Below are 22,320 nucleotides of genomic sequence, written 5' to 3' on the forward strand. Positions count from 1 at the left end.
GGAGTACTACAGATCTGTTTTGGAAGATGCAAGAGAACAAGCCCATCTGTTGTAGTTCCACAGCAAACATACAGCAGAACAAGAACTCACACAGGCTCAAGACAGCTAAGCCATCAACTTCAGTAATGCCCACAAATTAATTTTACAAATTTGCCAGCTGCATTTTAAAACATCATTTTCCCCATTCCTTATGGTAAACTGAAGGTGTTACTTCTTAAAAGCCTGTTATTTTTATTATTTTACCCCGAATTGGAGTTTGAACAGAATTTATAAGGTTTTCTGTACACTTTCATTTTACTGGGATATTCCAAAAATCAACCAAAATACAAGATGTACAAATATTTTCACACAAGATGATTTTACCATTTAACCAAAATACTGTAATTATGAAGAAAGAAGAACACTCACTTGCTGCTGTTGCCACTGGTTGGGCAATGTTAGGAGGTGGCTTCAATTTCATTAGTTCATTAAGACTATTATTCTTCAGAAGATCTTTCAGCTGAATCTGGTCCTTCGATGGTGCAGTGGTCAAGGCATTCCGTACTGCTGGTGCTGCAACTGAGGGTCGAGTAGTTGTGCTGGTCTGAATGATTTTTGCTACAGTAATAGTCTGCCTTGTGGTTGTAACAGGTGTTGTTTTTGTCATCACTATTGTAGTCCCCAAAGTTGGAAGCTGATTTATTTGATTCAGCACAAAGGTTGTGGTGGATGGTGGTTGCTACCAACAAAGAACCAGGGAGATTTTTCAGACAGCAGTGAAAAAAGCAGACTATTAGCCTTTCAGCTAGAGCACAAGAGCCACCATTTAAGAACTCTGTTAATAAGAATTGCCTTGTGGTACAACAGTCTGAGCACTAAGCGTCTTTCAAAACATTTATCACTATATTGCTGTATGTTTTTGCATTTTTTTTTTTTTTTTTTAAGATAAATAAATAGGATTAAGGATTAAATATCTAGGTACGAAACACAACTTCTACAGGTATAGAAACTCTAAACTGAAGAGAATTTCCAACATACAAACTATCTCCACAGTTGTGGTGCTCAGAATTATCTGCAGTTACAAAAGGTGATGCATAGCTCAGGTACAGGCTTCAAATTCACAAAGCTTTCACATACCCAGAATATGCATGCAGGGGAAGTAAAAGGCACACTGGACACCCCAAAATGTTTTTCTGCATGCTGTTTGTCTTCTTTGGTTCTCCTTGTCATAAAAATCCTATCAACCCATGGGTCTGTTCAGCTTTCACGGGCTCAAAATACATAGCACTGAGATGATGTCTAACTGGCACATTACAGTCCTACCTCTTGTATGTGTACCTTAGTGAAATGTCACAAAAAGCCCTGAAGTTCTTACCCGAACATTTAATAAGGCTGGAGTTGATACTGTCTCTGGTTCTTGTTTCACAGCAGCTGTGGCCTCGGTTTCCAAGCCTAGCTCTAATGCACTAAGTGGCACTGACTGCAGAGGGAAGAAAGAAAGTATCAGTAGGTACTCAGATTAGCAGGAAATCGAATTCAAGTCTAAACACCCACCCACAAAATGAAAGTTAATGGGGAAGTCCTTAACTGAGCTTATTAACAAAGGCTGCACTGGAAACAAAGGTCATGAAGTGGTTATTTCCATCCAGAAAAGTTAAAAACCATTAGTTAACTGCAGAGACAATGTTATTAGGTCCGTGATGTCACTGACATTTTATAGGAAGCAGCCAGAGTCCAGTGATATTAAGAGTGCACTTTTTAAGTGAGGGCAAGAAAACTCCAGTAACACAGAGTCCTCTATGGACACATGACACTACATCCCCATTTAATGTAACGAAACCAGGCAAGTTAAATATATGACTATAGTGACCTCAATAGCGTGTTTCAGATTGCGTTAGTTTAAAGTTTAAAATGATCTAACAAGTCATTTGCCAATCTCAGCACTATGAAGCAATAAATTTATGAAAATTCCACATTCTTTGAACATTTGCTATGGACCCTCCCTCCTCTCCCAATACATCAAGTACAAGCTCTTATGTCCTCTAGCAAACAACAGTGTTCTTGTTTTAACCTGCTGAACAGCTGGAGTTGGAGCTGGATTTGCAAGAACCACGTCCGGAGAGTCAATATCAAATAGATCATTTGGACTGATTCCACTCTCACTCAAAGCAGCAAGCAACAGATCTTGTCCTGGCTCCACCATCTCTAAAAAATTAAGATCATAAATACAAGTTATATTTAATTGAGGTTTAGTGTGCATGTGCACAGCCAGTTTAAGTTTCCTTTCCTAGATTTAAGAACGCGTGCAGTGCAGTCACCTGTCTACACAGTTTCACTTTCTGTATTTGTTCCGGCTCCTTTGTTCGTTTAAAAAAATAATCTACAAATCTTTTCAATATGCTCAAACTTACAAGTAGGTAGGAAAAAGTTTGCTATGACACTCATAAACTTAGAGAAAAAAAGGCCTTTTTAGTCTTCATCACACTACATTTTTAAGCACGACAAGAAATATCAAGAGGCAGAAGTGGCGAGACTATTATGCTAATGATGTGTCTCTGTCAGAGAAGCACAATTAAAATTCATTTAGTTTATCTTGTAACAACAATTTAGTGATAAAAAGCTTGTAAGGAAAGCTTTCATTTCTTGCGTACCATTTCATTAGGTAGTAATTCATTCATGGGAGAAATTTTGTTTTGCATAGTGGGAAGAACAAATGTTCCATATTGTAGTATGTTAGCTACACATTAAATAGGACACTAGCATCAGGTCACAGGCTCCTTCATGTGTAGGACAAGCAAAATTAATTCCAAAAAGCCGTGCTAGGCAGCGTACAAACTTCTGAAAAAGCCAAATGCTGTTCAAGACAGATGTGTTTTGCTCTCCTAAGGAAGCCCATTTGCCCTAGTCCTAAGAGAAAAACTGAATTTCACTCATTACCTCAACTATTGCTTACATATTCCAAAATACACTTTAAGCAGAAATTCATTTCACTTGCTTTCCACACCACCACCCCCCCCCATTGGTAACAAACCAGAAAACCAACAAAGCTGAACACATACTCTAAAGCAGATAAGAACACAGAAGTATTTGCCATTTCCGACACATTCACAGAGGAAGCAGCATTCAGTCACTCATCCTTCTCTACGCATACATGAAGCCACAGCCAGCTGGTCGGTTGCACACACCACCTAGCACGTTTGGCAGAACAGGTAATTCTTGTAGTAAATAAAGCCTCGGGCATTTAATTCTTGTTCTTCCTAGCTCTAGTATGCCTGATAATAGGGAGAGACCTCCTTTTAGTGGACCAACTCTCAGACGGTGGCATAACAGCTGGAGGAGTGGACGTACGGTACAGGGACAAGGGGAAGATGTACTTTTAAGCCTCAAAGACTGTTCTGTCCAGAAGAATACCAAAGCAACAAAATAATCAGTGGAACTGCTACTAACCCAATGCCACCCCATTAAAGGCCATTTGCTATGTCAGAACTATACTCTGACCTTTTTTTGCCTAAGAAAAATAAGGCACTTGAGGTGATCAGCCAAGTCGGCAGAACGGCCTACTTTGTAGTTTATTGGCACGGCAGATCTGAAGATAGCGAGCAGACAAGTTCCGTGTCAGCTCCTCCAGAGGACGTCACCTCCCACGAGTCCGTCTCCTGGAGCCCCGAATGGGTCAATAAAAGCGAGTAAGAGCAGACTGCTGGCTTTACCTTTCGGAAGCATTAAGCCCCCTATCTCATGAAAGGGGTCTATAAATACATACGCACATCGAAATGGGAAGGATAAATCTAATTTTCCTCAGGCTAAAATACTGGCAGCGATCATTTTGTTTAAAGGCTTGCAGCATTGTTCCCTGATTATAAACTGGTGGGAGGAGAAGGATGAAGCCTGAAAAATGAAGTTTGGGCTTCTCAATCCTTTTGGGGTTCGGAACTTCAGCCACTGCAGGTGAGTTTGTAAAGTGAGGGGAATTAGCACTGGTCACTCCTTCAAACTGGCAGCCCTGAAACACTTCACACTTGTAACTTTGCAGCTTTCATTTGGGAAGGAGCAGGCACTCTTCTGTACAGCACAAACACCTTTGCTCAACACAGTCAAACAAGAACATCTAAAATGTACAAAAAGAGTGACAGTTAGGTCATTGTTCAGCCTGCACATAGCTTTGCTCGAGCCATCTCTAGGAGGAGCTATGGCTAGAGCCCAGCTGAGAGGTAAGTATGCCCCTCTGTACAGAATAGGGGGCATGGGAAAACAGAAGCTTGGAGCTGTTTACTTAAGTATTCTTTTGTTCTAGTTCCCTTTAAGATAACTTCTAGTCTAGTATTGCAATACGAGGCAAGGACTTCCTACGAAATTAAGACTCAAACCAAGGCTAGGAAAAATAACAGTACCACACAGAAACACACCTTGCCCAACCACTCTAAAATGGTGCCACAACCTATCAAGTCTGTTTAAGGTCAAGTTTAACAGAACAATTACACTGAACACTTCATTTTTAACCCTTAAAAACACAATGGCTTGGATACTTCAATCAGGGTGAGTTCTGAAAATCAGTCACAGAAGTAATTTGTTAATTGCTTGCCTCAAAGTTTCTGCAAGATGAGCAGCAATAAAAGCCAGCATAGCAATTCCTAGAATTCCAGAGTGCGTATGTTCAGCTCCGAACCCCCACTTTCCTACCAGAGCTGTCTTCATACGAGAAATCCCCCAGCTGTATTCCTCCCATGCTAACTCCTGGTTTAACAGTCTTAAAAATTAGCTTTGGCTGGACTGTTAGCAACCGTTAAGAGAAACAACAGCAATTGTTTACTTGTCTGTCAGACAGCTTGGACAATGAAAGTTTGACTAACTAGTTTCATTTATTTTGTTTCTGGATGGTGGGAACAAAGCTGCATTGTTTGAAACTAGAACAAAAGGAATTCTGAACTTCTAGAATTTTTACATTAAAAGCCCTGAATACTTGGCACCAGTTTTAGATTTTGTGAACCTTCCAAGTGCCACCGCGCTGCCACCCCCCCCTTTTCTCCCATGTAGTTTTAGATTAGTAAGGGAGAGAAGATGAAAAAAATACATAGGAAAAGCTGCATCTTGATAGCTTATTTTATTTTTTGTGACATACACTAGTCAAGCCTAAAACGTTATCAGGCTGAAACAGCCCCATAATCTTGCAAGGTAGGAGGCTTCCTAGTTAACATAAGTGAAAACAACTTTATCAGGCTCTGCAGCTCAGCTTTGGCAATACTATATAAGGACCTGTTTGCCACATCTTAAAAAACTCCAAAAGAAAATATTTATAAAAAAAAAAGTTGTGAATATTACAAGCTGTTCCCTGAGCATTTCACCAGTCGAAGAGCCATTCTGAGCATGCAGAATCTTGCAGACAAGGTTGTCTATGTTTAGTCAGGCTGTCCAGTGTCACAGAGCAAGAACCAACCTGTTAGATAAAAACTAAAAATATGGATTTATAAAATTTCAAATGGTAGTGTCCCAGCTATTCTTTGCATTAAAAAAGAATACAACCTGCTGCCATTTCAAAGAGGCCTATGAAAATATACCAAACATTTTGTAAGGTGCTATACTGCTGAAGAACAGGGCCTGAAACTTTGATAAAACGACAGTTTCCCTACCACTGTGCATTATGTAAATAATTCCTGATTTAAAGAAACAAAACCAGAATGCCATGTTTAATAGTACGACATGTATCCATGCCAACCTGGCTCTCTCCCTCCCTCCATTTTAGCTTTGTTAGAAAGACAGAAAACAAAAAAAAAAAATCTAAAGCACACGGAGAGCAACCTGCTCTCGAGTTCCCCCAAGAAGAATAGGGTAGAATCTGAAACCATGAGAAGGTTTCATTCCTAAATCTGTCAGTTCCACATCGTGACACTGTATCGGTTAAAACCTATAAAAGGCACTGAACTACAGTATCACAACTTAGCCTGAAGTTAACATCCCAGTCAGCTAGGGAAGCTGTTACCAAACCCTTCAGACAGCCGGCCTCTGGCATGCCCAACCTGCAAACTCGGTTTTAATGCTCAGCCTGCAACACTACCACAGTTAAGCAACTAGTTCTCCTTTTATTAGGAGGAGCTTTCTGAGGAACACACGTCACTTAAGCTATGTTGGAAGCCATGTGAGGTATCATGCAAATCGTGATGCAGCACTGAAAGGCAGATGTGTACCCCGGCTGCCTGACCTGTGCACTAGTGGCAGCAGAAACATTTCACAATCCCATGGCAGCCTCGCACAGGACATGTGTGAGGGCTGTTAACCCCCAGTCCCACTCTATGGGATTTGCTGGATATCCACAGGGGTTCTGCCCATCCTAGCTTTTGCCTCTAGAAAGTAGCCTGGGTAACAACAACAGCAACAAAAAACCTGAGCTCAAACCCAATCCCTTCTGCTCCTTTCCAGTCACTACCCAATCAAGGAGTACAAGGCTAATTACTGAACTCACCCGTGCTTCCACGCTTTAACCTCAGGACTACTGGCTAACGCTGCAGTTAAATGCAAAGTTATCTTCAGATTTCTGTGAAAAGCAGCCCAGTCCTGTAAATACCCTGCCAGTTGTTCAAACACTGCTTCTCTCCCCAAAGAGAAACCCACGAGGACACGAGGCACAGCTCAGGATAGCACACCGTGGGATTCAGCTCTGCCCTAAAGCTCTCTCCCAACTGCCTTATGAATTTTACAGCAGGCAGGACGTACAGAACCACGATGGGAAATCCAGCTTTTTTTTCCTTAATATTATAAGGAAAAACAATGCAACGATTTGACGTGAAGTCAGCTTTCAGACTAGACACATAGAGGTTAAGTTAGCTGACAGGAAAGGTTTTTAAGAAATAAAAACCCAGAAGAGGTGATCACAGCACCCAAACACCAGAACCCTTCCTCAGTTTTGCCGTGGGAGTCAGTTCCAGGTGTAACCCAAGGCACAAGCTCCTAGAGCAGCTATCAACCTGTTCTGACACCAAAGAACTTGTCCGGACAGTAAGACAAACTACCCACGTTTTTATTTTTAAAGACTAAGATCACATTAAAATATAACAGCACACCAGCAAGAAAGGAAGATAACAGAAAAAAAAATCTGAATGTCATGCTCTTACACAACTCCTACCGTAGTAAATTATTTGCTTGACATCATCAAGTTCTTCCATTTAAGAAACTCGCAGAATATCCTGGTATTTTCACTCGCAACTTTAATCCAGACAATTTATGCACTTCAAAGGCAAACAGCCTATCGCCGAGTTAAGAATTAACTACAGGTTTTGTGTTTTTGTGTAAGAAATCGTCGCTTGTTCACGCCAATAACCTAACACATTAATTTAAATGTTTTCTACACGTAAGGTACTAACCTAACCTTTAGCAGGCACCCAAGACCAACAACCACGCCGCAAGCACCTAGAGAAAGAGCTCCGTACTCCTCGTTTCTCCCCTCCAACAAAGCGCGGAACCCGGCCAGATAAAAATAACAGCGGGACGAACGGGAGGGAGCCCCGCAAGGCCTCCCCCCTCCCACACACACACACACCTCGGGGCTCGGCAGGGACGCGGGGCCCGCTCCCCCTGGCAACCCGGGGGCGAGGCGCGGCGGCCCCGCAGGCGGCCGGGGGGAGCCGCCGCCACGTGGGGCGGACAAAAACTTCCGGGTTGGGCCCGGAGCGGCTGCGTAACCCCGGTACCGGGGGGCGCTTCGGCTGCGGAACGCCGGTACCGGGAGCCGCCTGGCTGCGCGGCCCCCCCCGCACAACGAGGAGAAGGGGAAAGGGCGCTGGGCGCACCGCGAAGCACCGGGAATCCCCTCCGTGGGCAGCGCGGCGGCTCCGCAGCCCCGAGCCGAGCACAAAGGAGCCGGGGAAGCCGCGGCGGGGAGGCCGGGGGCTGAGGGGAGAGGCCGGGGGCCCAGGGGAGGCCGCCCGCCCCCGCTCCTCACAGCCCCGCGGGGCTCCCCGCCCGCCCGAGGCCCAGCCCGGCCCCCGCCCCGCTCCCAACCGCCCCCCGCCGAGGCCCGGCCCGCGCCCAGGCGCTGAGGCAGGCTCGGGGCCCGCCGCCACCCCCGGCCCCTTCCCCTCAGAGCCCCCCCAGGCCCGAGCTGAGGCGCTGAGGGAGCCCCGGGAGGAGGCCTCGCCGCGCAGGGAACGCCCCGAGGAAGCCGCGGGGAGCGGCGCGGGGCTCACTCACTCGCTCGCGTCTCGCTCCCGGTCCCGCCGCGGCCGCTCCCCGCAGTGCCTGCCGCCGGCCCCGCCGCTCTCTAACTGCCGGCCGCCATCTTGGCCCTCCCTCCCCTCTCACAGGGGAGGGGAGGCCGGAGGGGGAGGGGGGGGGAGGAAGGAGGGGGAGGGCCGCCCGCCCGCCGCGCCGCCCCACGTGACCTCCGCCGCGCGCCGCCCCCACGTGACGCCAGGCGCTGCCCGCCGCTGGCGCGCGCGCGGCGGGCACGTGACCCGCTCCCCCCCTCCCTCCTTTACCCGCCAAGGCCGCGCGCGCGTCACGTGACCCCGCCGCCGCCTCGCGCCCCTCCCCCCCCCCCCCCAACCGCCCCCGCCGGGCGTTTTGGCGCGCTCCGGCTCGCGCTCGGCCATCACGTGACGCGCCGCTCCTCTTCCCGCCCCGCCCGGGCGGCGGCCGGTCCCCGGGAGGGGGGGATAAAAATTAAAAGAAAAAATTAAAGTAAAAAATTAAAATTAAAAAAAAATAAACGGAGAGAGGCTCCCGCGTTCTCAAAAAAGCGCCGGGCCCAGGCTCGGGGCGGCGGCCGGAGCCGGGAGGGGCCGGGCCGGGCCCGGTTCCCGGGGGTGGGGGAGGGGAAGGCGGAGGCGAGCGGCTGCAGGCGGTCACGTGATCCCGGCGCCTCCAAGATGGCGGCCGCGGCGGGGACGCGAGAAGCGGCGCTCTCGCGAGACCCGCCCCGCGCGGGGCATCATGGGAAGAAAAAAGAGCCAGGGGCTGCGCGGCGGGGTGGGGGGGCAATGCGCATGCGCGATGGCAGGGCTGGGGGGGTGGTGCTCAGGCGCATGCGTGTTGTTGAGGCGACCGGGGTGTGCTTGTGCGCATGCGCACCGCTGAGGCGCCGCGGAGGGGGTGCTGTGCTCAGGCGCATGCGCAGTGCTGAGGCGGCGCCTGCGCAGTGCTGAGGCGGCGCCTGAGGCGGCGGAGTGGGACCGGTCCTGAGGAGTCGGGGGGGGCTCGGCCCCGGCCCGCCGCCATCCGCGGGGCTCTCCGGGGGTCTGCGGGGCTTGGGCACGGTCCTGACCCCCCCCCCCCCCCGGCGAGGATCGCCCCTTTCCGCCACTCCCCTGACAGGAGCTGCCCGGCCCCCTGAGGAGAATGCGGCCGAGGCCGGCCTGGGGGTGCCCCCCGGCTGTGCCCCCACACGGCTCGGCCCTGCCGGGTGGGCCGCAGGGTGTGGGAATCGCAAAGACCTGGCTGCTTGAGAACCCGCCGGCTGCACGGGCTGGCTCTACGTCTGGAGAGTGTTGTGCCACTGAAGGCCCTCAGACTCGATTTTTTGCTAAAAGGAAGGCTTTCGTCAAAAGGTTTACCCAGTTGTGTAAGAATGCAACAGTTTCGAAGGATTTTCACAAAGTTGAAGCAGGCATAAAGCGTGGGCGGTAGTGAAATCTGTTTAAAATGTTAAGTACTGCGCATTCAATTTTATCCAAGTCCACCCCCTTCTTTTTATTACACAAAAATCCAGCAATAAAAGTTAGGCAATTTAAGATCTAAGTAATTTAGATCAATCAGTGATGCTTCAGACACTAAATGGAGGAAAAGATGACAGACTGCTGGCCAGAGATTAGAACAATTTAAATGGCACCTCACTTCTCGACTGTTGCCCTCTACATACCTCAAGTAAAGGCACAAAGGAGTACAGGTCACATACAGCATATTTAATGCTAAATGCATCTGAACAGCACCACACAATCATGACAAGAAAGTGACATTTCTGATGTCTTGAGTTGAAAAGAGGCCCGGGAGCAGAGTTTATGATCATCCTCGACTGGGAGGTGAGTAACCCGCTGGTGGCACTGCTGCTCCCTGCTCACGTGTAATTACCACATGAAAAGCTATTTCCCTATGACCTGAAATATGAAATAAGTATGTCACCAAATGCGCTTTTTGGTTAGAGAAATTATTTTTTTTTACCACTGGGTAGATGCTACTCTGAATGTATTTTTATAATCAGGGAAATGGAATTGATGCCTACTAACATTTTTCTATACAACTTTGTAAAATAACATTGCCTAGCGTAGCACTCAGCAGTTACCCTCAAGGCATTTATTTTTACTTCCTTTCCGAGGGAGAGGTACAGTGGCTGAAACAAAATTGTCAGCATTTCATCTCGTAGAGAAGCAATCTGCGTAAATGTTGTGATGCTTCATCGCAAATTTGACAGGTGGGAAAGTGAGACGCGCAGCAATCACTCGTGCTCAGTTGGAAATACTTAACAAGTGTGTCTTTGTGGTGTGTCTGAAAGAAATTTAACTGTCAGATTCAGAGGCACCCAGTCCTAAAAAGATGCTTAAGAAACGAGTTGAAGTGTTAATGGAGACTGGATGTATTTACTCTTAAGATTTTCTTTCCTTTCTGAGCACACCCAGCGCCTCGCTCGTTATTTCTCTTGCTGTCCGTTTCACATTTCACTGTCAGAAGGCTGTGCTCTGAGGAGCTGCTCCGACGCTCTCTGGGAGATGAGATTTGGGTCACTGGGTTCCACAGCTGGTGTGAGGAGGAGCCCTGCTGCTCTCTCTGGAGCACTCGGCAGGCCGACGCTGGGCGCCGAGTCACGGTGACTGGCACTGGCGGCAGGCACATCCTCCGTGGGCTGCGGGCTGATAACGCTGGAACTTCCCCTCGGCGCTGGCTTTTTGGCCACAGCTCCCCGAGGAGCTGACGCAGGGAAACCAGCCCCTTCTGTGGGGAGCGGAGGCCAGCTGGGGATGACGCTGTTTTCTTTGTTGCTCTAGAGATGAAAATGATTTAGCTTGCTTTGCCCTCTAGTGGCAGCCTGGATGGCTTCGATGCCAACTTGGTTGCTTTGTTTGTTACACATACATAAAATATTAAGAAATATCTGAGATTAAATAAAAATAAACTGAGCAAAGTGATAGGAAATGAATTTCCACAGCTTCCCTAGGATACAACAAATACTATTCCCAAATTACTGCAGGAAGGGAATCGTCATTAACAATTTATGCAGGATTTTTTTCCCTGTGACATCGTAGTCGTGTCAAAAGCACAGCGTGAATTGGGGTGGAAAAATCAGCCCAGATTCTGCCAAGAGCTGCAGTGCTTCTCCGGAGAGCCTGGTGTGCCTGTCGTAGTGGGGCTGCCTGAGGACACGACGCCCAGCTGGCAGCAGCCCCTTGTCTGCTAAGGCTTACAGGAAAACGCCCTGCATTTGGGTCACCTCCCTGAAAAGCAGCAGCGTTGCCACGGAGGGCGCAGAGCTGGGCTTCTGCTGCCTTTTCTCAAAACACCTGGGCACCTCCTGAAGCTCAGAGTGTTGCTTTTTATTTATTTTCTGTTTTCTTCTTAAGGAGAGGGGTAGTTTTCATTGGTACCGACACCTTCAGCAGGTTGACAAAGCCCCGTGTGGATACTCAAGAGGACAAGTGGCCACTGCTAAGCTGCTGGGGGGCAACCATTCGCCACGGTGGAGGTGCAGGGGCTCCGTGACTGTCGGTCCATGCCCCGGGCACGCCGGTCGCTGTTGTTAGAAGAGTCCTAACAGGGAAATAGGGCAGAAATAAGGGAGCCTGGCGGCGCCTTGCTGCTCGGTGTCACTGCTCTGCTTGGCCATGCGTGCGCGGCAGCTTCCTGACTTCACACTGCCAACACAGAGCCTCCCGCTGGTGCGCGCCGCGCCGTGCCTCCAGTTCCCCTTCACCCGGTTCCACTTCCTCGTGTCCCGGGTTTATCGCCGGTTCCACCCCGCTGACACCAATTCTCCGGTATTTCACCGCATGCGCTCGGGGCTGCGAGCAGGGCGCTCACGGCCCTGCAGGTGCTTCAGGCAGCCGGGGCAGCCCCGCCGTTCTCTGCTCGTTTTATTCCGGTGCCCTTGGGCCGCGCCCGGTGCCGGTGCGGGGAGGACCAGGACCGGCCCCGGTGGCGCCCTCCCCGCCCCCACCCACGTGGCGCAGTCCCGCGCCTTTGGGGGCGGTCCTCCTGCTCTCCGCCAATCAGAGCGCCCGTTGCCCTTCGCGCGGGCCAATCAGCGCCCGCGGAACGCGCGTTTAAACGCCGTTCCCGGGAGCTTGCCCCGGCTCCGCTTGACACGGAGAGGGCGGGGCTGTTCCACCACACCCAATCAGAGGGCGCGGCAGCGCTTACCGACAGCGCTCTGAACCAATGGGAAGGCGGCGCAGGGCGCGGCGTCTCCCCGCGGAGCAGTTGGCGGCGGCGGGGGAGCTCCCGGGGAGGGCGGCGGCGGAGCCCGGCCGCGGGGGGCTGCTGAGCGCCGGGCCCGGCCGCGCCGCCGCCGCCATGGCGAAAGGTGCCGGGGCTCGGAGAGGGGAGGCAGCGGGTTGGGGGTGGCGGCGGGGTCTCCGCGGCGCGGGGCAAGGCGGCGCTCGGGGCTCCCGGCGGCTGCGGGGCGGCCGGGGCGCGGAGGCTCCTCCCGGGAGGTGCCGGCGGGACTCCTCCCCCGCGCGGTGTGCGCAGCTCGCCGGGAAGGGGCTGGGCCGCCGCGGCTCGGCCTGCCGGGAGCAGCGAGCCCTTTAAACATGGCGCAGGCCGCGGCAGGCGGGCAATGACGGTGGCCCGGAGGCAGCGCCGGCCATGGCTCAGCCGCCGCTCTTCTCCTCTCGTTCCTAGGGAAGAACATGCCCAAGGCCAGGGCGGGCGGCGCGGAGGAGGCGAGCCCCGAGAACGCCGAGAGGAAGGGCCCCGGCCGCCCCCGGGCCGGTGGGGTAAGCGCTGCTCGGGCCCCGAGCGGGGTGGGAGGATCCTGGGGCCTGCCGTGATACCCGGTTACCCTCACGGGGCGGTAGTGGCCGTGCGGAGCCTCGGCTACCCGGGAACCGGGCCTGTGGGGTTCCTGGGGTGGGTCAGGAATGGGGGGAGTGTGAGAGGAGTTGGGCTGCGGCCGTGTCCCTCTGTGCCCTGCTGCCAGCTGTCCTGAGAGCGCCGGGTGCTGCTGTCAGCCAGCCGGCAGGCCCCAGGGTGGGCGATATTTGTGACATTTCCGGTGCCCTGTGGTCGTTCTAGAGGCATCTAGCTAGAGGTTGGTAATCCCTTTGCATTTAAGTCTCCGTGGAAATAACAGTGGGTATTGTATCAAAACCCCAGCCTCCCTCAGCAGCTCTTAATGTGCTCTGCTGTGCTGAGAAAATGTTTGCTTTAGGTCTGAAGCCTGGCACAGACAAAGACGTGGCAGCCGTGCCTCTGTAGCTGACAGCGCAGCAGGAGGGGAATTGGGAACTGGGGAGGAGGCTGCACTGAAAAAGTGGCTGTTTGGTGCCTGTTAATAGCGAGCTCAAAGCCAGGAGGCTTCTTTGGCAGGTGAACTGCTGCAGTTGGCTGCTTTTGGCTTTCTCTGGAAATGCCCATATTTCAGGTTCTCACTAAACTCAAAGATTTTCTCATTGCAGGGTTCACTGCTTGCATTTGTTAAAATGCAGTGCTTTTGTAGCACTTAATCCTTACAGTCAAATGGACTTCCTCCTTCTCAGGTTGTTCTGCTGCAAGCTTAATTCTTACTGAAATTTATTTATGCTGTAAGATTTGAGCCTTTAACTGGTTTTATTTTGAGTATGAATTATGTATGCACTGAGTATGTTACTCATGTCTTAATAACTATTAAAATTACCGTTGGTATTCTATTGCATGCTTTGTTTACTTTACTAGTTTTATGGGACAGCATACACCGGACCATTAGTTTAGTCAAGTGGCATCTTTGAGCTATTTTGTTTTTTAACCAGTGAGAACCTTTGTATGCTTAAAAAGGAGGCATTTTTTTGTTGTTTCATCTGGGTTGTGGTGCCTGTAAGTGCTTTTAGTTGAGTCAAAATATGCCAAGGCAAGCTTGCTCTAGCCAAGCTGCCTCTGTTTGCCCGGACACTGAGGCTCACAGTCACAATCCGTGTGCCCTCTGCACACAGTGCAGTCAGGCCTGGCCAGGTGGCAGAGACCACAAAAGCAAAGGTGGCCCAGCTACACGGAACTGCTAGGTCTGTGCTCCTCACGGGTGATGTTCTCCAAGCCTGAGCCCACACACAAACCCTGGTCTTTGTGGCGTTTAACCACATCAGAGCCTTCACCATTACCCTCCTGGGACCACATGTTTTGCCCTTATGTGTTTTTTTATGCTGTGAACAACATCTACACTTTATCTTTATCCGTTATAACACAAAAGATAGCATTGTTTATCTCCCAGACCTTACTGAGAGATGTCACTCAAAGTAGGCTGTCCAAAACTGATTCCTGTCCACAGTGTTGCTCAGTAGAGCATATAGTTAATGGCAATGATATTTGACGCTTTACAGGAGTGTTTGGGCAAGCTCGTATCTCTCTGACTGTGAGAGATATGTTTGAGGCTTGTGCAGTTCTTGCTGTGTTATTTGTACTTCTCTTGGCTTGCCCTCTGAATAGCTTGGTTATTTTTTTAGTACCAGAGTTCACATTCTGAAGCACAGGACGGAAATTGTAGTTATGAATATCCCATCCTACCACATTTCATGTGAGTCTCTTCTTGAACTGAAAGTTTGCATTAGTAAAGTTCTCCAAGCGCTTACCACAGTTATGTTTTCATGTAGTAGAAATAGCAACGGTAGCAAACATGAGGCATTACGGCAATATAATTTACGTTTGCCCAGTCAGCTGTCAGCCTTGTTTTTGCAGCGCGTTATGGATACCAGCTGGAGGTTCCTGGCACGTCTGTAATGTACTGATTTTTGTGTGGCTCTGTTTTAGGAGAATGTGTTTATTGGTCAATCCAAAATCTGCAGCTACCTGAATCCTAGCAAAACTCCTGGTGCTCGCCCCCCACTTCAAGAAGAAAACTCGGTCATGTATCACGAGGTGAAATGTCAGGGCAAAACACTAAATGAAACCAACAGAAAAGGAGATGGTAAGCTTGATATTTGGATTATTGGCTTTACAAGACATTCTTTCCTCCTCCCCCCCTAGTTTCAGAACTTCAGGAGGCCAGGCAGCTCCCTGCCCTGGTCGCTTTCCCAGTCCTACAGCTCTTATCAGCAAACAGAGACTCTATGGGGGTGATGGTGTCCTTATCCTTTTCAAAGCCTAGGTCCTGGATTTACGGGGTATCGATGGAAAAATAGATCAGCTGGTTTCTGTTTAAAGGTGTGGTTGTTAACTGTGGTAATCTGTCAAAATGTTCTGAGGCAAACACTTGTAGCAAGTAGGTGTTTTAAGCCCCATTTAGCACAGGGAGCCTGAGGTTTTCTGGGAACTGAGAGCTTTAGCTCCCAAGCTTTAACAATAAGGTGAAGATGGCTTTAGCCTGTTCTGCAGTGGAGCTGTGGCCTTTCAGCTGTACTTCATTTCTCTACTGAGATCGAAGCATCTGTTTTGTCATGTGGGGCTTCAACCTGGTAATTTGCCTTATATAAAAACTTTATTCAGTCTTAAGGCATGCTTATTTACCTCTAAATCAGTGAGCTGAGCAGGAGGATGTGGTCAGCTCAAGGTATGATGCACTCAGCAAAGAAAATGGAATGGGCGTGGATTAGGCTCTTTCTTGGAAGTGTCTGACCTTTGGATTCCTGAGTGGTATTGACTGCTTTGTACCAGCCTGCGAGGCTATTGATCACAGCAGTGCAGGATCCAGAGACTTGCACTCCTTCAGTGCAGGGTGCTGATTCATCAGCAGCAACTTGATAGCTTAGAATGCCAAAGGCACTGACTGGCTAACTGAGCACTTGGCTCAAATACCGCGCTGAAGGTGCTGTGGGTTCAGGTCAGGTTTGCTGCTCAGTTTTCCAATCATGACAAGATACTCAGGCTCTGTTTTACCCTTTCTCTTTCTCTGTTCATGCCTCCCTCTGTACTGCATGTAGTGTAGCAATGACTACTCAAGAGTCTGGTAAGTGTCTGGGTTCTAGCACAAAGAGATTGTATCATTCATTCCCTTCCTCTTTCTCCTGTTTGACAGAACTAGAAACTTGGACTAGAAACCATTGGAATTCATTTAAAAGCACTCTGGTATAGATGATCTTGAGTTCAGAGCCTTACTTTATTTTCCTGTCACCAGAAAAAAAGAACGGTAGCAATATAATTGAAGGTGCTATGAAACCAGACGACCAGAAAGATAAAGAAAGTGGGTGCAATACTCCGGTACCCTCTTCTGATCAAAACCAAGAAACTGCAGAAACTGAGAAGACGCCCCTGCCTTCCGATGGTGCTGATGAGGCCAATGCAAAGCCAGCTCAGAAAAAGATGGTTAAAACAAAACGCGGACCAAGGAGAAAGTAAGTGGCTTCTGAATTGTAAAAGCTCTTCTGCTTTATGTCCTTTTGTACTGGGAGGCTTGATCTACATCTTATGCTCAGGGGAGATATAGTCAGACTTGTCATTAATGTTTCTCTTGTTTGTTTAAGCAAATGGCTATGTTGGAGGGAATAAATTTTAAAGATGACTTTTCCTCAAGAATAGCATGTTTGAAAATATAAAATAGCACTCAAAGTACACATCTTCTTGCAGATGACCTTTTCCTGCAAGCAGGGCTTGTGTATTTTAACTCAAGTTAAATAGTTTCTGATCACCTCTAGAAAATGAAATTAATGAACTATTAAGACCTACTTTTCTGTGGACAAATGGGAGTGTATATTGCCAGAAACAGTATATTGGATTAATTGCAGATGGTGGCTTTCTGGCTGAGCTGGAACCCTTTCTCGTGTTATTGCAGTAACGTAACCTAATATTAATGAATTCTTTGCCAAACAGGTTATTACCTAAATTTTAGAGAGCCTTCTGGAAAGGACAATAAGGTTTCAGAGTTGTTTCAGTTGATTTCCAGCGGTATCTCATTCCTGTGGATAAAGGACTAGTAGAGGATGTAACTTGTGGCTTGGGAGGAAAAGCAGTGATGAGAAACATTGATTCATCCTAACCAACTTTCAAAATACCAAGCTTGAAAGCAAAAACTTTTTTACAGATACTTGTTCTAGAGGTGTAACTGTAACTTCAGAAATAGTCTGATATGTGTGATCCTTATTTTTCTTATTCCTTAGAACGCAAGGAAGAACCCCAAATCGAAAAGTGACAGATTATTACCCAGTTAGAAGAAGTTCCAGGAAGAGCAAATCTGAATTAGAGGTAGTGCTTCTTGTTAAAATCATATTGCTTATAATGTTGCCATTTAATTGAGCGTTTGAGAAAGCACATAACTATCTGTAAATGTTTCCACTATGTGGAAATGCTAATGCTAATGTTAGCCAGTTCACTGGAAGTATTGTTAAGAACACTTCTAAAGTACAGAAATGTTGATCCATTTCTTTTAACATAAAATCTAGATGATACATCTTTGGGGTGGGAGGGTAGAAGTCTCTCTCCAATTTTAGGAGGATGGGATGGTTTGGAAAAATGAGTGTCACTGGCTAATTGTTTACTCTTAGCTCTGGTACAAACTACAAAATCTGAAAGAATAATGTGGTCATGTGTTTTGTCTTGTTTCTTCCCCAGACTGAGGAAAGGAGGAAAATAGATGAACTAATTACAAGTGGGAAAGAGGAAGGAATGAAGGTAATTGCAGTGTCAACCCGAGTAGCTGGGCAGTCTGTTGCTCTTAATCTGTTTAAAGAGAAAGTTGCAGAACTCAGAACTGTTCCAGTTCTTTGGTAAAAAGATGAAAGGGGAGCACAATGTCTACCCCTTTTGAATGGGTGATACTTGACTCTGAAGAACATATTCTTCCAAAAATGGGGTTAGATATATCCTCTTAACTGTAATACGTACAAAAGGTAATACCCATATACCCACTGAATAGCAACAAATTCTCTTATCCTGTGTACAGCTAGTTGCTGTGGGTTCTTCATTATGGCACTGAAGCTAATTGATTCTACTGGTTCTCTTCCCAGGGGTAGCAAATGTTAGTTATTGGCACCAGCTGCTTACTGTTTGGGTTACTCTGACCACCCCTTCTAGAGTTTAAAGCAGAAGTAGCTCCTGGAAGTGCAAGAGAGCTGTGAACCCTCCCCCCCCCCTCCCCCCCCCCCCCCCCCCCAAAAAAAAAAAAAAGGAAAAAAGTAGCCTGCAGTTAACACTGGATCTTCTAGGATGGTGATTGGAGAACTTTCTTGGAGTGGGAGAGTTGCCCAGGTTAGGCTGGGGGCAGAATAATAAAATACACTAGTGAGTGACAAATGTGACTTCTGTGATTGATCTTTCTGTACCTCTGACATTTCTTCCTGTGCCTGCTGATGGTGCCCTTGAAATGGAAAAGCTTAGTCCCTCAGTAGGTAGTTTAAAAGGAAAAATGGATAGTTTCTGTGTATATAATTTATTTAAAGTAATTCTTAGTTCCTTTTTAGCAAAATCCATGATAACTTGTAGGTTGCATCTTGAACTCATCCTGATTCTTCCATGATATCATGCATTGTGCTTCCCCAGCTCTGTCTGCAACACATTAAAAACTGCTACGGCATGGTGTTTGTGACAAATGTGACGCACGCTCATTTCCTAGTAAATGGCATATTTGCAGTCAATGTAAATACTTTGTAATTTCCCAGCTGATTTTCTTTTCAACTCAACAGATTGATTACATTGATGGCAAAGGGAGAGGCGTAATTGCTACTAAACATTTTAATCGAGGAGAATTTGTAGTGGAATATCATGGGGATCTCATAGAGATCACTGATGCTAAAAAGCGGGAAGCCGTGTATGCTCAAGATCCATCCACAGGCTGCTATATGTACTATTTTCAGTACCTCAGCAAAACGTACTGGTAAGCTTCTTTGGACTTAAGTGTAGTAGTTGAGCAGTAGAAACTTTGAATGCTGTTTTTTCTTGTTGTGTATTCATACAATTTTTATTGGGAGCCATGAATTAGGGAATTTTCTTGGAGCACTTTCACAGTCCAAGGGCCTCCTGTACCTCAAAGCTAAAAGGAATGGCAGATGACTCAAAGCCGCCTTCTCTGAAGCACAGCACAAGCTATGTGGAAAGCTGTATCCGCTTGGATGAGGCTTACAGCTTTGCCACGGATTTCTGCCTCAACTCACTGTTCTGTAAAATTCTCCTGAGTTGTAATGACTTCTTTGAAAAGCAGTACGGACAGACCCTGTAAGAGAAACACCTCCTTCGGCCATACTTGACTGGGTCTTTCTTTCTCTAGTACCTGGCAACAATCTCATGTGCGTGCTTTATCACTCTGCTGTTTTATTTGCCCCAAACTCCAATTCTAAAGCAAATGCTCTACCTTCTTTCTTCCTTGGCCGATGCTACTATAGACTGGAGTGTGGGTTAGTTAACCTGTCTGTTAATTACCTTGAAGAGCTCTGTATTCTGAGCATCTGCCTTGCAGTCTAGATGTCATAGCAATAGCTGCCATTGCAATTCTTAGAGCACTGAGGCACTAGAGCTTTAAGATGTGTGTCTCTGGAAGCTGGACACGTAGCCTTTGGGCATTATCTTCTCTGTGAGTAGAGGCTTTTTCATTTTTCACTTGCTTACTCTGTGGAGACTACTTTAGCTTTGACACAGTTTTCTTGAGGGAGATTTTGTGAAGGTATAAAGGCTTTCTGGTGTTGTCCTGCATTTGGGTTGTGCTATTCCTTGGGAACAATTGAGAGCTGCTTAGAAACAGGCAACTTGAGAACATAGTCTGAAGCGTTCATTTCTCTGGTAACTTACAAGTCTTCCAGAATTACTTTGGTTAACCTACATAGTTCTTACATACTGTTTAAACATATGAATATTCCGTGATGATCTTTTTCCTTCTTTTTTGAGCCTTGTGTGAATTCCTAAGTCTTTCTGTCTTGCACTTCGGTTTTTGTCCCCTGACATGACTTGTGCATGACATGGAGCAATCCTGCACTCTGTTCTTGTTCTTTCAGTGTTGATGCTACAAAAGAAACTAATCGTCTGGGAAGACTGATTAATCACAGCAAATGTGGCAATTGTCAAACAAAGCTCCATGACATTGATGGTGTGCCTCATCTCATACTGATAGCTTCCAGAGACATTAAAGCAGGTGAAGAACTGTTGTACGACTATGGAGACAGAAGCAAAGCTTCCATTGCAGCACATCCATGGCTGAAACACTAACTCTTCATCTTTGGGTGTGATTTTGTGTGTGGATTTCTATTTTTTTTGACTGAGCACGCTCTACAAGGAGTCAGTGGATTTTTATTTTATTTTCTCCTGCCCTCATTTCCCTCAGCTTTCTTAGTGGACTGCTTATGGTGTTCTGAGCTCCTTGAAAACTACCTTTTTGCTTCGCAGTTTTTAAATTCCTGTTCCAGATCTCCAGGCAGGCTTGAGTAATTGACATTAGATTGCCAAAACTTTTATATTGTAAACGGAAACCCTCCCTAAAAAGTGAACACTTTTTCATAGTGACCAGTGCCAGCTGAGCATGTGAAGACTTGCACAGATTGAAACGTAATCGTTTGGGTTGTGCTTCTACTTTTGCAATGAAATCTCATGCTCCGTTTTGTGGGGTGATGAACTTGGCATTAGCTTTATGACAGCAGATGTACTTTTGTATGCTGACTCTTACATCCAATGGCTTGTCTACTTGTCAGACTTGTTTACATCCCAGTGCTGACAGGATTTTTTTTTTGAGATGGATGCTATTGTTTCTATCATTCTCAAATCTGTTAGGGATCTAAGTCTCTTCCAGTGTGGTGTCTCTGGCAATGAAGTTTAAATGCACTTGTGCTGAGGGAAATGGATGGTCAAATTGGCTGCTTTCATCAGAGAAATGACTCCAAGCCAAATGTGGATGGATTTTGATAGACTGGGTTGATAATGATTACAAATGTGGAGCTGTAACTTCACAGTGAGAATCAATGCTTGACATTACTTATTTTCTAAATTTGAGATGGTACCTTTTTATAGTTGACGGCTGATTCTTGGAGGTGTCTCCTAGAGGGTTTTAAAGAAGCAAAAGAAGCTCTCTCCAAAAATTTTTTATTGCCTTTCTATGCTAACTAGCCACATCAGAAGCTATTTATTTACTGTGAATGCTTGAAATAGAGCATAGTGGTTCCAAAAATAGGAGTCATCTTCATATGCAGCTTCAAACTGTAATGATGGAGTTCATGCAATGAAGAAAGTAGATTCCTTATTGCCTGGTCCTGTAGGTCTGTCCAGCACGGTCTGGTCCCACTGTCTTAAATGGGAGCTGAGCGTTTGGCATCTTACAGATGTTTGTAACACGACTGTTGGAGAACCAAATGGGTGGTATAGGCGGGCAATATACAATGCAGGTCCTTTATGTTAAAGATTAATTCTTACCGGTTGGAATTTTTGCCAAGGCAGGCTTGGCATGTGTGTAGATGAAGATGGCTGTGAGCCATCAGCCACGCTTGCTGCTGGAAGATGTCGGCAAGGGGTCTGTGGCTCTGTTAATGTCTTCTATTCCTCAAGTCTTGAAGGCTGCAGCTGCTCCAGCTAATGCCCTCTAGGACAATCTTACATGCTTGCCTATGTGATAGGTTAGACAGCAACAACATCGTGGTTGTATGCTCCAGCAGCAGAAGAGGTGGCTTAGTGATGTATTTTTTAAATTAAAAACTTGAAGACAATGTCTCTGTAAAATAAAGAATATATTTATTATTGATGAAGTGGCTGCTATAGTACCTGTCTCCATTGCAGATCGTTAGCATTTTGAAGGAAAGCTGTGAAAATCATTAGCCATTAAATGCTTAATGTTATTTACCATTTAACACTAGGCAAGCTCAGCAGAGAAAGCCTTTGTATTTTCACAATTTCTGAAGGATTAACTGGAGACCTGTTACCTTACATGTACTGAGTTACAAGTAAGCTTCTTTGGCTGACTTGTTCTAGTTGGCAGTGATTTCTCTCCGGTCTCAGTAACAGAGACGCTACAGCAGTGTACAGTACCCTGTTCTAGTAGAGTGCTTCCCTGAAGTCAAAATTGGAATCAAATGCTTCTTTATTTGTTCTTTATTTAAACATTTGCTTGTTCTATATCAGGTTAAATAGCTTAAAACCTCTGTTCTTCAGCATCACTTCCGTAAATGAGAAAGGGAGAATCTCCCTGTTTTACATAAAAAGGAAAATGTCTTCTCTGAAATGCTTAACTGGTAATCAAGTAGCACTGCATCGGAAGATGGTAATAAAGCTGATATTGCACTGAGAATGTATCTTTTACTTTTCTAGGAGCTATATATACAAGTGTATGTATAT

At 47.0% G+C, this 22,320-nt stretch overlaps 2 protein-coding genes and 1 long non-coding RNA gene across 6 annotated transcripts in view; 1 reads left to right on the forward strand and 2 right to left on the reverse strand.

The window, feature by feature from the left end:
- Nucleotides 1-8,415, reverse strand: part of SBNO1 (strawberry notch homolog 1) — a 35,315-nt gene extending 26,900 nt beyond the window's left edge. Inside the window, exons 1-4 of one of the 3 annotated variants that reach the window (XM_068654503.1) lie at nt 8,161-8,415; nt 2,051-2,184; nt 1,355-1,459; nt 409-718 (exon numbers count right to left, since the gene is read on the reverse strand). In XM_068654503.1, the coding sequence (XP_068510604.1) occupies nt 409-718; nt 1,355-1,459; nt 2,051-2,182 (547 nt within the window). In that variant the 5' untranslated portion in view covers nt 2,183-2,184; nt 8,161-8,415. Of the gene's footprint in view, nt 1-408; nt 719-1,354; nt 1,460-2,050; nt 2,185-7,334; nt 7,478-8,160 lie in introns of those variants that run through there. The other 2 variants (XM_068654504.1, XM_068654502.1) reach the window with 2 other exon arrangements.
- Nucleotides 8,416-10,045: 1,630 nt separating this feature from the next.
- Nucleotides 10,046-12,441, reverse strand: LOC137841394 (uncharacterized). Its single transcript, XR_011088601.1, has 2 exons — nt 12,316-12,441; nt 10,046-11,706 (listed from the first exon to the last, which is right to left on the reverse strand). It is a non-coding gene; the product is annotated as an uncharacterized lncRNA (long non-coding RNA).
- KMT5A (lysine methyltransferase 5A) lies at nt 12,334-22,273 on the forward strand. Of its 2 annotated transcripts, XM_068654243.1 has the most exons (8): nt 12,334-12,478; nt 12,799-12,893; nt 14,896-15,052; nt 16,199-16,415; nt 17,178-17,262; nt 17,629-17,688; nt 18,699-18,889; nt 20,001-22,273. In XM_068654243.1, the coding sequence occupies exons 1-8, from the start codon at nt 12,334-12,336 to the stop codon at nt 20,209-20,211; spliced, it is 1,161 nt and encodes a 386-aa protein (XP_068510344.1). In that variant the 3' UTR covers nt 20,212-22,273. The 2 variants fall into 2 exon arrangements, with proteins under 2 accessions (XP_068510344.1, XP_068510345.1); XM_068654244.1 differs by lacking the exons at nt 12,334-12,478; nt 12,799-12,893 and having other exon boundaries at nt 14,913-15,052; nt 16,100-16,415.
- Nucleotides 22,274-22,320: the final 47 nt, after the last annotated feature.

Source organism: Anas acuta, chromosome 17, assembly GCF_963932015.1.
Source record: "Anas acuta chromosome 17, bAnaAcu1.1, whole genome shotgun sequence".
Classification (NCBI taxonomy): Eukaryota; Metazoa; Chordata; class Aves; order Anseriformes; family Anatidae; genus Anas; species Anas acuta.